At 46.9% G+C, this 17,866-nt stretch overlaps 1 protein-coding gene across 2 annotated transcripts in view; it reads left to right on the top strand.

Annotated features, from left to right (window-relative positions):
• Positions 1 to 17,866, top strand: part of TNPO1 (transportin 1) — a 230,386-nt gene that overhangs the window by 42,057 nt on the left and 170,463 nt on the right. For both annotated transcript variants that reach the window (XM_040341460.1, XM_040341459.1), the window contains exon 4: positions 15,271 to 15,377. In XM_040341460.1, the coding sequence (XP_040197394.1) occupies positions 15,271 to 15,377 (107 nt within the window). The remainder of the gene's footprint in view (positions 1 to 15,270; positions 15,378 to 17,866) is intronic.

The raw sequence follows: 17,866 nt of genomic DNA, 5'->3' as shown, positions 1-17,866 counted from the left end.
TGTCAATCAAGAAGGAAAGCCCGCTCCCGAAGACCCATACCCGGAAGCGACGGAGAAGATGCATCTTGAAAACTATAAGTACAGCTCATATTTTAAAACAACTAGCAGATTCCCCTAGACAAAACAAGCATTCCATCTAGCATCCATCTAAGGGGAAAAATTGTTTTATGGTTGAACTCCCGCTTTAAGAAAGGGTCATATTACTCGGTTTGCTCTTTTAATTCATCCTAGGAATAGGGAAATTTTTCAAGGCTACAGTCCTACTGTATCCAACTGATGTTCTACTAAAAGTTCAGGAGGTGATTGTGCCAACCTGGAAATACAGTGGATATAAAAAGTGTACACACCCCTGTTAAAATGTCAGGTTTCTTTGATGTAAAGAAAATGACAGATAAATAATTTCAGAACTTTTTCCACCTTTAGCCCTGATTCACACTGGGTACGATTTGGAACGATTTGAGATGCGATTTGACATGTCAAATCGCATCTCAAATCGGCGGCAATTGTCGGCAATGGCACTGTCCTAATCAGTGCGACGCCGCATCTGCGATTTCAAAAAGTAGTTCCTGTACTACTTTTTGCGATTTCGGGCCGCGATTTACATTAAATTGCGGCCGAAATCGCGGTAAAATCGCGCATTTTACCACGATTTTGAATTCGCAGCAGTGTGAACCTAGGCTTTATGTGACCTATAAATTGTACAACTCCATTCAAAAACCAACTGAAATCTTTTTTTGGGGGGGGGGGGGGGGGGGGAGTGAAAAAATAATGGTAATGTGGTTGCATAAGGCCCCTTTCACACGGACGGATAGAATTGTGTTTTCAGCTGCAGATTTTACTACAGCTAGAAGCACACAATGCTTTCCTATGGCACCCTTCACACACTGCGGTTTTGTTACCTGCGGTTTTGTGCGGATAGAAAAAATTTAATTGAATGCATCCAGCTGCGATGTACCGCAGCTATCAGCACATAACCGCAGGTAATCGGAGTGCTCTGTCAGCTGTGTTTGGTATGAATCTTGCGGTGAAACTCCACATGGGGGGTAGGTGCTTTGGGGCAGGGGGGCACCCTGCGGCCCCCCCACCCCAAAGCACCCTGTCCCCATGTTGATGAGGACAGGGCCTCTTCCCGACAACCCTGGCCATTGGTTGTCCGTGTCTGCGGGCGGAGAGCTTATCGGAATCCGGGAGCCCTCTTTAATAAGGTGGCCCCCAGATTCTTTTACGAGCAGGGGCCCAGGGCTTCAACGTCTTCTGCCGTCTTCTCTTCTTCGATGTTAACACGTCGATTCCTCCCGCTGTAATGCAGTGTGCGCGTCTCGCACCGATTTATATAGGCCTCTTATGACGTCACAGTCCCATCATGCTCCGGGTGGTGATGACATAAAGGGGCGGATATCACCCGGTGACCCCGCCCCCTTATGTCATCACCACCCGGAGCATGATGGGACTGTGACGTCATAAGAGGCCTATATAAATCTGTATAAAGGGAAAAAACTGTGCTAAGCAATAATAAATAAAATCCAATAAAGATCAGAGGCAGCAATGAAATGGGATAAACATAGTATAAATAAATTTGCGCCAATGAAATAGGACAGCAGGCAATAGCCACCGCGCTCAACAGGAGGAGAAGGGCTCCTTAGTGCCGGCCGGCATTTTTTTAAATGCTTCGTGTTTTGTGAGTATGTTTTTTCCTTTGTGCTTTTAATAAATTTATACGGTATCACACTATGGTCCGTTTCTTTCCATACCGTTGCACCGAGGACCTGTATTTTTGAGCAAGTGAACTTACTCGTGGAAATCTGCCCATTGGAGCCTGTTTATCTGATGTCCTAATCTGCGGATGGAGTTTATACTTGCATGCTTTTCAATCTGGTTGCTCTGGTAAGCGGCTTTCCGTTTGGTGTTTTTTTTCACAAGAAGTCTCTGTCACGGTGGTGTCGTTATGATCTGCTTGTGGGTTTGATGTAATCCACCTACCCATTTGGAACTTTTTTGCGTGCCTCCATCTTTGACCGTTTAGGGGCTATCAAAGACTTTCTGTTTATATTCAGTACTGGCTTTTGCCTGCTGTCCTTTTTTCATTGGCGCAATTTATTTATAGTATGTTATCTATATAATTTGGTGTGAGACGCGCACACGGCATTACAGCGGGAGGAAGCGACGTGTCAACATCACAAAAGGCGACAGAAGACCAGGACCCCCCCCCCCCCCCCCCCCCCGGCAGAAGAGGACAAAGAAGCATGGGGGCCCCTGCTCGTAAAAGAGCTAAGGAAGAAAGCTGGGGGCCCAGCAGAACGCCCCCTGAAAGAGCGGAGAAGTTGGAAGACCCCCGGAGCTAATAAATTACTTTAGAAACCTGTGCTTTTTTTCCCCTCCAGGTGAATGGGGCCCCACCTCTAGGGTGGGGGGGGGGGCGGGATCTGGGGGCTCCCGGATTCCGATAAGCTCCCCGCCAGCCAACGGTCAGGGTTGTCGGGAAGAGGCCCAGTCCTCATCAACATGGGGACAGGGTGCTTTGAGGTGGGGGGGCAGCAGGGCGCACCCCCTGCCCCAAAGCACCTACCCCCCCATGTTGAGGGTATGCGGCCGGGTACGGTTAAGAAAATGTTTTGGTTCTAAGGTCCCCAAACCAAAGGGGGAAGAATGGGCCGATTGGGACTATCACGGTACTGGTACATGGGTGAAAAATTAGGGTACATATTTAAAACAAAAAATAAACTTTATTCAAAACATGGACAGACATTAATCACACAATTAAAATATTGATAACCAATGACAACACCATACTGAAGGTCCCCAGGTAGGGAGAAAAACACGATGGGTTAAGGGTTATGACAGACTCAACTAGTTTCGCGGAATATTCCGCTTCCTCAAGAGAAAATTTAAAAATGTATTAAACAATCAATTAATGAGTATAATACATAAACAATACATCATTTAAATGGGGAAACATCAGGCTGAGCTGCTCACCTGGTACGGTTAAGGAGGGGGGGGGGGCGCTCGCTTGTCCCCACCCCTTTTCCTGACCGGCTGGCCTGCGTGCTCGGATAAGGGTCTGGTATGCTCTTGGAGGGGGAACCCATGCAGTTTTTTTATTTGAAATTTGGCGTGGAGTTCCCCCTCAAGATTCATACCAGACACAGTGCTTGGTCGGATCCATGTTCAATATCGTGCCGCGGCTAAACGCAACCGCAGCTAATCGCACTGTACAAATGCAGCTGACCGCTGTGCATGGAGTCTTGAATTTTGGGAGAACATAAACATGCTTTTAACTGCAGCAGAACAGCCGTCCGTGTGAAAGGGGCCTTAATGTTCACACCCTCTTATAACTGGGGATGTAGCTGTGTTCAGAATTAAGCAATCACATTTAAACTCATGTTAAATAGGAGTCAGTACACAACTGCCATAATTTAACCACTTGCCCGCACGCCCACCGTGAAATGGCGGCTGGGAGGTGCGGCTCTCGTTCTGGGTGAACGTCATATGAAGGCTTCCCAGAACGACCGCTCTTGTGTTGCTAGGACATGGTGCAACCCTGATCTGTGTAAAGGGCCGCGGCTCTTTAAGCATGTGATCGGCTGTGTCCAATCACAGCCAGTCACATGTAAACACGGAAATGCCGGTAATCGGCGTTTCTCGCCTCACACTGACAGAGTGTGAGTAGAGGAGAGCCGATCAGTGGCATCTTCTTACAGGGGACAGGTATGTAATCGGGGCACTGATAATCATTGCCCTGATTAGTGCCCACCAGTACCACCAATCGGTGCTGCCTGTCTGCCCAGTGCCACCTATCAGTGCCCACAAGTTGGGCATATTTGTGCCGCCTCATCAGTGCAGCCCATCAGTACCCCCTCATCAGCGCCCATCAGTGAAGGAAAAAAAATTACATCTTTACAAAATTTACTGACAAACTAAGAAAAACCCAGAAGTGATTAAATGCCACCAAAACAAAGCTTTAATTGTGTGAAGAAAATTATAACTATTTCACATGGTTACAGTGTAGCATGACCGCGCAATTATCATTCAAAGTGTGACAGCGCTGAAAATGGCCTGGGCAGGAAGGGGGTGCAAGTGCCCTGTATTGAGGTGGTTAAAGTTCCTCTGATTAACCCAAGGAACACAGTGAAGACAGTCCAAGTGAAGAAAAAAAATTCACAACAGTGACATTACCAAGAACTGGACGTACTTCTAAAATGGATGAAAATACAGGAAGAAAACTGCCAAGGGGCCTACAGCAACATTAATGGAGCTGCAGGAATATCTGGCAAGTACTGGCGGTGTGGTACATGTGACAATCTCCCATATTCTTCATATGTCTGGCCTATGGGGTAGAGTGGCAAGATTGAAGCATTTTCTTATAAAGAAAAACATCCAAGCCTGGCTAAATCAAGCAAAAACGCATCTCAAGTCTCCCAAAAGCATGTGGGGAAAATGTGTTCTGGTCAGATGAAACCAAGGTTGGACTTTTTGGCTGGAATTCCAAAGGATATGTTTGGCGCAAAAACACTGCGCGTCGCCAAATGAACACCATACCCTCAGTGAACCATGGAGGTGGCAGCATCATGCTTTGGGGCCATTTTTCTTCAGCTGGAACAGGGGTCTTAGTCAAGGTAGAGGAAATTATGAACAGTTCCAAATACCAGTTAATATTGGCACACAACCTTCAGGCTTCCGCTAGAAAGCAGAACGTGAAGAGAAACCTCATCTTTCAGCATGACAACGACCCAAAGAATACATCCAAATCAACAAAGGAATGGCTTCACCAAAATAATATTTCAGTTTTGGAATGGCACAGCCAGAGGCCAGACCTGAATCCGATTGAAAATCTGTGAGGTGATTTGAAGAGGGCTGTGCATAGGAGATGCCCTTGCAATCTGATGGTCAAGATGTGTCAGCTGATAAACTCATACCCAAAAAGACTGAGTGCAGTAATAAAATCAAAAGGTGCTTCAACAAAGTATTAGTTTTAAGGGTGTGCACACTTATGCAACCGTATTATTTAAGTTTTTTATTTTTACTTCCTGTCTCATAAAAGATTTCAGTTTGTTCAAGTTGGGAAAAAAGTTGGAAAAAGTTCTGAAATGATTAATCTGTCATTTTTTTTTATCCAACTCAAAAACCTGACATTTTGACAGGGGCGTGTAGACTTTTTTTTATATCCACTGTAGGTTGCCCCTAGCTGTGAGTTTATTCCATCATTAGAGTCCTTTTTCTATTTCAGTCGTTTTTATTGTTCATGAAAAGGAAAATACAACAATACTTCTCTGATGGTATGGTGTACAATGAAATAAATAAATGTGTGCAACAATCAAAGTACATAAGGGCAAAATATCCTTCAGTACATGGCTAAATTAAGCATACAGCTCTTGAGAGTCTGATATGGTGTGAGGTGTCGTTCCTGGGGTCAAGGAAGCCAAGGAGGGCTTGCAGCAGAATCTCATGAGTGTTGAACTCTGTAATAAAGTTTTAATATGGAACCCAACCCAAGATAAGGGACTTGGGATACCATAGAGGAATAAATCTATGGCCTTTCTGGAAGAACAATACTTGTGTAAGCACCATATCATACAATGCATTACACTCGCTGTTCAATATTTTTTTTTTCCCTTTCCCCCTCTATGGAGATTGGAAGCACCCTGAAAAGCCATTTACGCTCCCCCAAAGGCTTATAAACCGTGCAACCTTTTGGGTAGTTTTGTGGAAAAGTGGCATTTTCTCTACTGTGTATCTGGCAGTGTCCCACTTTAAGAAAGCGACTACCAAATCGGTGGAGGAAGTCTACAACGTGAAAGACCAAGCTAGAACTAGGGGAGAGGAATGGGGGGGGGGGGGGGTTCTTGAAGGGTTTTCAATTACATTTTGTGGACGCTTAGAGAGATTGCATTTCAGACGCTGAGGTGGTATCCCAGGAATACAAGCTGGAACTATGTTCTATGACACAACCACCTCAGTTTCTTAACTCCAGCTTCATTTGTCACCACACAGGTTAGCAGATCCCCCATCAAGCCCTCTTGGGGTTGTCTAGACCAGGGATATGCAATTAGCGGACCTCCAGCTGTTGCAGAACTCAAAGTCCCATAAGGCATGGCAAGACTGAAAGCCACACGCATGACACCCAGAGGCAAAGGCATGATGGGATTTGTAGTTTTGCAACAGCTGGATGTCCGCTATTTGCATATCCCTGGTCTAGACCAAGATTTTTCCCATTTTTTTTTTTGGTAGAGCAGTTCCAGGTGTTTTACTTGAGCTTGTTTAAATGGCGTGTCTGTCCCATCTTGGACCTCATTGTTTTTTTTTTTTTTTAAAGGTAAATTTTTAATGTTTTTGAATGTCATTCTTTGAGCCAGGAAAATTTCACATGAAATCCACTGCGTTGGCCAAGAGTTCTCCTGGCTTCTGTGAAATGCCAAGGATGCATGTGCCTATCTTTCTAGCATATCTGCATTTCTCTCATTATGTAGTGGGTCCTTTATGCAGGTAGTTTGTGGCCTTGCGCTTCAGTTTCTCATGTGCCCCTTGGGTGTTCACCAAGTTGTTGACCTTGGTACTAGCCTCGTTGTACTTTTGTGGCATCCCGGTTGTGGGATACATCGACTACCTCTTGTTGCACCACAGTCAGCGAGGGCTCTGGCCAACATGGCTTTTTGACTGTTCAAATGTTACATTGGTTTTGATGTATTCTGAACCGTCAGAAATTAATGGTGGTGTAGACTAATTAATTTGAAGTATCCTGGGTTTAGTACTGGATGTAGTTGTGGCCAGATCGTTTCTTCCACAGCAGAGACTTCAGACTCACTTCATCATGAGCAACTTCCGTGATGGATGTTTGACACACGCAAATATGTAAAAAACACTGCTTTAATTCTTACCCATGAGTAGTGTGCGCCACTATTGTCTGATGATCATCAATCTGTAGATGACAGTTGATAAAATTACTTTTCCAAATTCTCCTTTAATGTGGATGTAAAACCAATCTCATCCTTTCCACACTACTGCCATAGTGGTTAATCTATAAGGATATACATGCCTCCTGCGTTTATCCTTATCTGTCAAATGTCTACCCTCTGTCTGTTATGAGGCCCGAAAAACTGCAGATTCTGTGGGTGGGTCTGTTGTCCATAGCTCAGTGGGTAGAGTCATAATGTCAGATTCCCCGCCCACCTCTAAACTCCCCTTGTCAACATGCATTTTCTCCTGTGTATTTCTTACACTGAACTTCTGCTATGATCACTGACACCCAGTAAAAACCCAGAATGGTCACCACATGACTTAAGCATGCCAAATCTTGCTGAGGTGTAGAGCAGCCAATCGTGTGAGAGCTGGAGAAGAAAGGAGGCAGGGATCTGAAGTATGCAAAATGTCTCTCGCACATACGTTGGATATGTAAATCGCCTGTCGCTCACAGCAAGGGTAAAGAAGTGACTCCTATTTCTCTGCCTCAGTTTTTATCTTGCTGAAAAAAGATGAGGATTGCTCAGAAGTGGTATAACTTTGTGTCAAGACACGGCACAGATGACATGAAATCCTATACTGTACAAGGTGCATGCCTTAATTAAAAAAAAAAAAAATTTGAGTTTACATCCACTTTAACTTCATGGCTCCTGAGCCTAATTCTTTGAACCATATACCCCAATGCTAATGCTCACCTTTCAACTTATTGGTTGATCCCTCCTTTTCAGGCTCCTCCCCTAACCCTATGCTATCTGGGTGTAACATCAACACGTTCCTTTAGCATGACATTTTTGTCTGGTTCCATATTCAGGAACATACTTATTGGCAGCATGGTTGCCCCTCTGAGAAATCCTCTCATGTTCTGCTGATGGACCTTTTTTGAGACATCCTGTGCTTGGCTTTCCCCACACATTCCCTGGGACTCTCCTCTTCCCTACATGTGTGTGGTTAGCTCCACTGGCTAGAGCTGCTTCTACCCCTTATTATCGTAATACATTAATCGCGATGGCTTGCCACCCTCAGACTCTGCCATGACTCTGCCATGACTCTGTATGAGGTCTGGTTTGCCCTTCCCTCATTTTTAGAGCTGCGGATTGCCAAGTCACAAATTTTACTGGCTATGAAGCCATTCTGCTCTCGTCTTCTCAAATTGAAATTGTTGTTCTCCCCATTAAAATCCTTTTCTCTTCCGTTCATGGACGGACACAGCAGCCTTTGACCTTAGGGTTATATCCGCTTCCTTCCAGGAGAGTTGGGCAGAAAAAAAGCACTTTAAGTGTTAACAACACTTTCCTCAGTGCAGCTCCTCCCAGGGGGCATGGTTCCCCGGGTATAACCCACACCCTGCTCTGGAGATTTTTTTTGCTTTTTATTGTTTTGTTCCTGCATTTTTGAATCCTGTTCTTCTTTCAACAGCCGACTGGGTGACAGGCTGGGTCTTGACTCTTGTAGTCCCCGCATGTTTGGCCATCGAGCGTGTGCCAGCCCTCTACTGAGCTCTGGGTCGCCCACGACAGGCCCCATTGCTCCAGGGGCGGCCAGGGAACTTCTTGTTCCAGGGCACACATGACCGGTCTCTATGGCTTTGTCACAGTGTGTCTGGCCGACAGCCATGCCGTTAGTGGACGTTGGTTCTGTCTGGGTTACCTCCAGCCGGTGGTCGCAGGACGGGTAAGTATGGCCCCTTGCTCAGGTAAGGTGGTATGGCTGGAAATTTCCCCTGGGAGGTCGACTGAGGGTTCACCCTGCTTAACTCTCTCCCATATTTCCTCTCCCTCCTTCCTCATTTTGGGCAGCGGCTGTGAGGGGGAGCCTTCTGGGGTCTCTTTATTACCACCGGGGCCTGTGTGTATAGCGGTTTACATAGCTCGGCGGCCATTTTCCTGTAGCCCGCTGGTGATTTTTACCTCAGACGGCGGCCATCTTGGAAATGTCTTGGCCTCTTGTGTCCGTTTTAGCACTGCAAAACGCCGCAAATCTTCCCGGAGGTGACAGACGCAGCACATCAGAGCACACCAAGGGTTTTCAGCTCTCTCTCTGCAACCGGGTGGCTTCACCTTCTATTTTTACAGTCGGGAGGTGACCGGTGGGTTTTTCTGCCTTGCAGTACACAACGGTGGGGTAACATGGACCTGTTTCTGCCCTAGCAATGCCTGGATTATACTTTAATCCCCCTGCCGCATCTGTTGAGGCAATGTCGGTGAAGCAGCTAGTGCCCAGAAGGGGGGTACAAAAGCGCCCCCTCCCTGAGCCTGCTTCTGGGGATATCTCTGACACAGATCTGGTCTGTCATGTCAGACGATGCAGGCTTAACCCACACGGACTGTGAGGATGACTCTGCCCCAGGGTCAGTACATGATAGGGGATTTGTCTTATTTCTGCAGTGATACTCCTAAACTTGAGGATGGCGGGGGCACAGGATGTGCCGGTCCCTTTTGGGTTCCGCAAAAAAACGCCCAGCACCGCTAGAGTATTTCCCTGTATTCCATGTTTGGAACAATTGCTATGTATGGATTGGACACGCCACAGAGTTTTTTTTTTTTTTTTTTGCTGTTCCTAAAAAATTTGCGGTCCTTTATCCCTTTGAGGAGTCTCTCCTCCATCAGTGGACACTCCCGCCGTACAGCCACCACATTGCCTGTGGAAGGGGCTCCCGCTTTTACGGACCCCACTGATAGGAGGGTGGAGGCTGTGGCCCGCTCTATGTTCACAGTTGTGGGTTCCGCTGTGAGACCGGTTGTGGCCGGGTCTCTGGTGTTGTAGACACTTACTGGGCAAAGTTGTTGCTGCAGAAACTGGAGAAGCAGGCTGCTTCCGAGACCTGCAAGGGCCTGGCTGAACAATTGGTTCAGGGTCTAGAATTTGTCTGTGAGTCGGCCCTGGATACGCTTCCCTTGCTTTCCAGAGCCTCCGCCTATGTGGTGGTACTACGCCGCCTTGTGTGGCTGACATGCTGGTCTGCGGACCAATCCTCCAAGAAGGCCTTAGTGGATTTGCCCTTTAAGGGTGAACGGCCTTTTGGGGCGTCACTGGATGACAAAGATGCCACAGGTTAGTAAGAGCACACTGCTCCCACAGTCTGGGAAGGGCTAGGAGCCTCGCCGTAGGCAAGGGCCCTCTTTTACTACCCCTGAACAGTATTTTTGTGCGCCCAGTGCGGCGGGAAAAAGTTGCAAGGTGCTAAGGCACCCGCTGCAGGGCTAAAGCGCCCCTGATTCCTCAAGCCTGCGGACAAACCTGTTTCCGCATGAAAGTCTGCCCGTGTCTCGGGTGGGGGGCCGGCTTCGCGAGTTCATGGCTTGGTGTTGGGTTTGCGAAGTAGTTTCCTCGGGGTACAAGTTAATGTTTATCTCTTGTCCACCAAACAGATTTTTTCCTTCCTACCTCCAGCTTCCTCCGGTTCGCCGGCGGGCTCTGTCAGGGGCTGTCCAGGATCTTCTGGTCAGGGGAGTGATTGTACCAGTTTCCTCGTTGGAATGGTTTCAGGGGTTTTACTCCAATCTGTTCGTAGTACCCAAGAAGGAAGGGGTCTGTCCAGTCCTGGACCTCAAGGCCCTCAATTGTTTTGTCAAGGTGCATAAATTCAGGATGGAGTTGATTCGCTCGGTAATAGCAGCACTCCATCAGGGGGACTTCCTGGCGTCCTTGGTCTTCATGGATGCGTACCTACATGTTCCCATATGCACAAAGCACCAGAGGTTTCTGCGCTTTGCGGTCGGGGACGACCTTTCTCAATTTGTGATCCTCCCGTTCGGCTTGGCATCGGCACCACAGGTTTTCACCAAGGTGCTTGCCCCGATACTGGTCCTGCTGAGACAGCGGGTGATCGCTATCATGGGATATCTGGACGACCTTCTCCTGCGAACTTCTTTCAGCTCGGAATTAGATGAGGACGTGTCTATCACGTGTCAGACTCCCCAAGAGTTCGGCTGGCTTCTGAATTTCCGCAAGTCAGTGTTGGTTCCGTCTCAGAGACTGGAATACCTGGGACTAGTCCTGGATTCCGCGGAGGCGAGAGTTTTTCTACCAACGAAGAAACTTCAGACTCTGCAATCTGTTGTCGACCCAGAAGTGGTCATCTCTTCGATTCTGCATGAGGGTTCTGGGTCTGATGGTCTCTTGCGAGGCGGTTCCGTATGCCCAATTCCACACCAGGGTGCTACAGAAGGAAATTCTGTCACGTTGGGACAAGGTCCCGTCATCTCTGGATTACCAGATTCATTTTAGTCAACTGGTCAAGTCTTCCCTGGTGTGGTGGCTGGTGCTTCGGACCGGGAAGTCGTTTCTGCCGTGCCACTGGACCGTGGTCACGACGGATGCCAGCCTCTCCAGTTGGGGGGGGGGGGGCGTTTGGGGCACCCAGTCTGCCCAGGGGCGCTGGACTCAGGAGGAGTTCCGCCTGCCAATCAATATACTGAAGCTCCGAGCAATCATGCTGTGCCTTGCCAGGTGGTCCCTGGATCTGCAGGGCCGACCGGTCAGGATCCAGTCCGTCAACGCCACGGCCGTGGCGTACGTCAATCGTCAGGGGGGCACACGGAGTTCAGCTGCAGCGATGGACGTCGGGCACATCCTTCGGTGGGCCGAGAGGTCCGTTCCGGCTCTGTCGGCCGTGTACATTCCGGGTGTACAGAATTGGCAAGCCGACTTCCTAAGTCGCCAAACACTAGACCAAGGAGAGTGGTCACTCCACCCGGAGGTGTCTCGGAGTCTGTGCCAAAAGTGGGCACTCCAGACGTGGACCTTCTAGCTTCCCGTCTCAATCGGAAGGTGCCACGTTTCGTGGCCAGGTCAAGGGACCCGTGGGCGGACGCGTTGGTGGCACCTTGGGGTTGCTATCGCCTATTCTACGCCTTCCCTCCTCTGAGGCTTCTTCCTCGCTTGCTGCGCAGAGTGGAAGCCGCAGGGATTCCGACAATCCTGATCGCCCCAGATTGGCCGCGCCGCTCCTGGTCTGTGGACCTGGTGCGTCTGGTGGCAGGCGCCCCCTGGTGTCTACCCCTGAGAGTAGATCTTCTGTCGCAGGGTCCGATCTTCCACCCTGCTTTACAGTCGCTGGCTTAAACGTTGTGGCTGTTGTGAGCCAGGAACTGAAAGACCGAGGCCTATCGGGCTCGGTGGTCTCTACCATGCTGCGTGCACGGAAGTCTACGTCGCGTAGGATTTTCCATCGTACGTGGAAGGCCTACATCTCTGTGTGAGGAGATTTAATGGCACCCTCGTACATATGTGGTGTCCAGGATTCTGCCGTTTTTACAGCGGGGAGTGGATCAGGCTCTCGCCTTAAGTACGGTTAAGAGTCAGATTTCAGCTCTGGCTGTTTGCTATCAGCGACCCTTGGCGTCACACTCTTTGGTGCGTACGTTTGTACGGGGGGTCTGGCATGTGGCCCCTCCAGTGCACCATCCGCTACCCCCATGGGACTTGTATTTAGTCCTTTCGGTGCTTCGGGATGCTCCCTTTGAGGACATTCGGAAGATCCCCTTGTTGACTCTGTCACAAAAGGTGTTTTTTCTGGTAGCAATTATCTCGATCAGACGGGTGTCTGAACTGGCGACCTTGTCTTGCAAGGCTCCCTACTTGGTCATCCATAGGGATAAGGTGGTGCTGCGGCTCAGCCATCTTTTCTCCCAAATGTTGTTTTGGCTTTTCACTTTAATGAGGACATTGTTCTTCCATCCTTATGTCCTCAGCCGAAAAAACAGGAGGAGGCCACTTTACATTCCCTGGATGTGGTTCGGGCCCTACGAGTGTACTTGTCTGCTATTGCTCTGTTCCGGAAGTCGGACTCGCTGTTCGTGTCGGTGGCTGGTCCTTAAAGAGGCCTGGCGGTCTCGTCGGCCACTATTTATAGGTGGATCAGACAGGTTGTGCTTCAGGCCTATGCCCTAAAGGGGCGGGCGCCTCCCTTTCAGGTTACAGCGCATTCGACCATGGCGATCGGTGCCTCTTGGGCTTTCCGACATCAAGCCTTTGTGTTACAGGTGTGTGAGGCAGCGACTTGGTCGTCGGTCCACATTTTTTCAAAGGTTTACAAGGTGGATGTGAGTGCATCTTCTGATGCCTCCTTCGGCCGCAAGGTGTTACAGGCGGCAGTTTAAGGTTGAAGTTCCTCCGTTGAGTAACTCCGGTTTTGTTTGGGGTGTAACCTGGTTTGCTGTGTTGTTTTCCCACCCCTCAATTTTTTTGACTCTGCTTGGGGACGTCCCTAAGGTCAAAGGCTGCTGTGTCCGTCCATAAACGGAAGAGAAAATAGGATTTTTGTACTCACCGTAAAATCCTTTTCTCTGAGTTCATGGACGGACACAGCACCCACCCCTCCTTTTGTTTGTACTGCTTGTTATGAACTGAGGCTGCTAGAGCAGGGTGTGGGTTATACCCGGGGAACCACGCCCCCTGGGACGAGCTGCACTGAGGAAAGTGTTAACACTTAAAGTGCTTTTTTTCTGCCTAACTCTCCTGGAAGGAAGCGGATATAAGGATATAACCCTAAGGTCAAAGGCCTCTCCCAATACAAACATGCCTGAGTTGTTTTGTAGCAAAACAGAACAAAAAGTGATAAATGAAGAGGGGTGGGACTTGCGGCAGTGGACTCCAAGAAACTGATTTTACAATGAGTGCAGACAATAGGAATTTTGATGTACCTGTACATTTTGTACTTTGGAGTACAATACATGACACAGAATTAATTTGTAGACTATGGGTTGCATGCCACTACCTTTAAGGTTTGTCCACTGGTGAAAGATTCACCTTGACCCTCCCACCCAATGTACCCTGTGATGATGCCCCCCCCCCAAAAAAAACAATAAAAAGATTACACAGAAAAGAGGGGTTGCATCTTACATCGTACCCCAAGATGTAGAATTAACAGGTACATTGAAATTACCTATTTGAAGAATGGGTTACAAAATAGCTACATCAGTAGTAACGGGCCACAAGATAAAACAAGGGTCAGCTGACCATAATGAACAGTTGACAGCAGAAGCACATTGAGCCTCTGCTGTTACAGGCTTCAGCTGCAAACAGCCACCATGGCCCAGCAACTTTTGAAAAGGACAAATGCTAGATGGTGTGTGTGTGTGTGTGTGTGTGTATATATACTCAAGAACCCAGACCTCTTTGGGAGGATGGACTCAGGCAGGGGAGTGACTTGAGGGCAGATGCACTAAAAAAAGAGAACATTGCCACCCATCCAGCTGGAAGAGAAGGATGGAATCTCACAGCATGACTACCCTGTGAGGCAAGATAAGGGTAGTCTGTTTTAATGTAAAGACATGGCAGGTAAGCCATACATGACAGACCCCACATATAAGGTTAATTATAAAATGTTTGAAATGCCTTCAGGCTTGACATGGAACGGGAAAATTACACTCCCTCAGAATAGGTGAAAAAGATCCCTAGAAAGCAAGAAAGAACTGCTTCCAGAGTACTTGGTCCTTGAAAGTAGCGGCATACATGGTCCAAAGAAAGAGTTTGAGATGCCTGGAGATCTCCACAAAAATCTGCAACGCAGTTATATAGCTGGAGATGCAGACATGTGCCAGGGTACATACAAACTGTAGAGAAGAAAACAAACACATTAGAAGAGCACTAAGAACTGAGGCAAAGCAGCCTTTTTTAAGTACCAAGCCGACAAATGTAGTTGATCCGTACAAATAAAAAAAAAAAAACACCCATTTTTCCTATTGAGTGTTATTTTCCTTCTAAAGCTTTTATTTTTGACTACATGCTTTTCAAATTCCTATAAGCATCGAAAAGCTAAGTGGACTATATTTTTTTGAGTCTTGACAGCTGGTTTAAAAACAAATCATCGGTGTCTCTCCAGCAACCCTATACTACTTGCATTTGTTTTGGTGTTTTTTTTTTATCCTATTTTGGATCATCAAAAATAATTACCATAGAAGAGTAGCTCTCTACATCCTTTTTGCCTTTCAGACTTTTAAAAAGCAGTTCCTCCCCAAAGAAATAATTTGTCTTGGCCCAGCTGAAGAAAGTGTAAGAGCCGGTTCACACTGGGGCGGCATGACTTGGGGGGCGACTCGACAAGGCGTCCTGAAGAAGACTTTAGAGGCGACTTGCAAAATGACTTCTGTTTGAAAGTCAATGCGAGTCGCCCCCAAAGTCGTACAAGAACCTTTTTCTAAGTCGGAGCGACTTGCGTCGCTCCTATTGGAATGGGATGCGACTTGTCAGGTGGCTGAGTCGCCTGACGAGTCGCCCCAGTGTGAACCGGCTCTTAAGGTTATATTGATATGTGTGAAGGCCATTGTTTACTAATTCTTGCGTATCTGTTTTTTATTTGTTTTTGTTTTTTAGGAATCTTAATCACAACTATTGCCTCAAAAGGAGAGTTGCAGAATTGGCCAGAGCTGCTGCCAAAGTTGTGTAGTCTGTTGGACTCGGAGGATTATAACACATGTGAAGTAAGAATATTTAAAGATTCCCCGTAGTGCTTGTGAAATGTTTTTCTGTTCACTGATGTTTTTACAGCAAGTATCTTTTGCATTTGCCCCATGCATTTGATTGGTTTTAGTGTTTTCATTGTAAAAGTCAATTATAAATGTATGTTAAAATACTAATGTCTTCTAGAAGATTCATACTGATTATTTAGAAATAGGCTTTCATTAGATAAAGTAGAACTCCAGAAAAATAGCATATCGTGTTTTCAATTGTGTATCTCATAAGCAATGTTCTACTTTACTTTGTGGTTGCAAACATCCTCTGGGGGAATATTATCAAATCTGAAGCGCCTGTGCCTGGCAACTAAGAAGAGTCTGTCTTTCATTTTCAAAGCTTTAGGCTCCACTTACACCTATTGATTTGGAAACATGGGCGGAATCGTTGATTCTACGTGCGATTCCAAATCGTGGGAAAAGTGCAACATGTGTTTGGGTGCCGTTCATTCTTAATGGCACACCTAGCGCAGTTTGGTTTTTCATCAATTAACACACGTCAAAAGCGCACTTGGCAGAATCGCCCAAAAAAAGTACACAAGTTTCTTTGCACAACATATGGCAGTCCATTTAAGTGAATGTGAGATGTGATTGTAAACGATCACCTTGTAAAACAACCCATTCGATTTAAAATTGAAATGAAAGGCAAAACATTTGTGTACAGATATAAAAAAAATATATATCTTTTATTCCCTTTTTTTTATTTTTTTATAAGTGATTACATTCCCTCTGTTATCGGCTGCATAAGAGCTGGGGGGGGGGGGGGGGCGCGCAACAGTACACTGAGCTTCCCAGTGAATGGCTACGCAGTGGGGGAGCGTGTCAGGACAAGTCTGATCATTGGAGGAGAGCAGGCTGAGTTCCCAGCATGGCTAGAGAACTGAGCAAGGTGTGTTCTGCTGCTTAATCTGATCGTTTGTACAGAGCTTTTTAGAGCGATCAAGACAGTTCATCCGCTTATTTGATCGGACATGCACTTTTTTTGTATAATGCCAAATCGTAAGATTTTCATTTTTAATCAGTACAATTGTTGTTCAAAAATGCAATAAATACACTACAACACATGACATCACTTCCAAATTTTTATTCTGTCGTACAAGAATTCAGGTTTGATCTGAGATTAGCATGCAAAAACGATCATTCGTACGATAATCTCATCGTGTGTACCAGGCATTAGGGTGGTCCGTTTTTAATAGGAAAGCAGAGGGAATAGCAAGAACACCAGGGATGTCACACAAAAGAAGCAATACAAAGAGAGCCGGATACTTTTTAATACAAGTACATGGTACAGCAGGCACCTATCGCGACATTTCACATTTACTGGAGTCTCCAGATGATCATCCCCTACTGGACCGAAATACAGCAGCTGTTAAGCCGCCTTCTGGACACGCAGGTCCCGATGTCCCCCAAATTCTTTCTATTGGGCCTATCTCCCCTGAGAACCTCCATGCCTTATAGAAAGTTAACACGTCATATCCTCACAGCTGCCCGCTGTCTTATAGCCCTAAATTGGAAAACACGCTCTCCCACTGACCCAGAGGCCTTGCACGCTGTGGATGTGGAGCTGATGGAGAGAATGACTGCCAGGATACAGGACAGATTGGAGGCCCACGACATTGTCTGGTGGCCATGGCGCCTTCGGGAGGACCCGCCGTGACCAGGTAAATGAGCTAACTCGATGACCTTTCCCTCTTCTCTCTCTACCCTTCATTTTATTTCTTTCCTGTTTCTTATTTCTTTCTTCCTCCTATTGGGAGTACCCTTGTGACTTCCCCCATGCTTAAAGTTTTGCAGTGTACTTATATATATTACTATGATATGGCATCCTCGACCTCAGCTCTGTGCTAGCTATTGTCTAGGAACGTGAAGACGGTCCACATTAATCACTGCCTGAATAACACAGGCAGATGTGTGCCTTATCTCCTTATGCTGTATTATATGTCTCTGTAAGCAATCTTTTCTTTTCAATAAAAAGTTATTTGAGAAATGTTGGTATAACAAACACTTTAGACCCCATGCACACGGGACGCCGGTGCAAACTCTGCTGAACACATGTTTTTAAAGGTCAAAACCGGCTTTAGAAACGCTAGTTTTGCTGCGATTTTCTCAGGGTTTTACTGCGTTTGCGTTTATAAGCATTTAGTTAAACATCATAAGACCCTCCCTAAGCTCAAAAAACAGTATTATTTAACCATTTAAGCCATTTTGTGAGACCATAGTGAGTAGCAGCTGAGAGAGCAGCAGTGTACTTGTATTTAGCGTGTCACCTGCCACAAGCTGCGGATTGTCCACTGGCCACGTCACCTGCCACAAGTTGTGGATTGTCCACTGGCCACGTCACCTGGCCACATCACCTGCCACAAGTTTTGGATTGTCCACTTGCAACGTCACCTGGCCACGTCATCTACCACAAGTTGTGGATTGTCACAAGTTGTGGCCAGGTGATGTGGCAAGTGGAC

The sequence above is a fragment of the Rana temporaria genome, chromosome 1 (assembly GCF_905171775.1).
Source record: "Rana temporaria chromosome 1, aRanTem1.1, whole genome shotgun sequence".
In the NCBI taxonomy this organism is placed as follows: Eukaryota; Metazoa; Chordata; class Amphibia; order Anura; family Ranidae; genus Rana; species Rana temporaria.
This window is presented reverse-complemented; position numbering and strand designations above follow the sequence as displayed.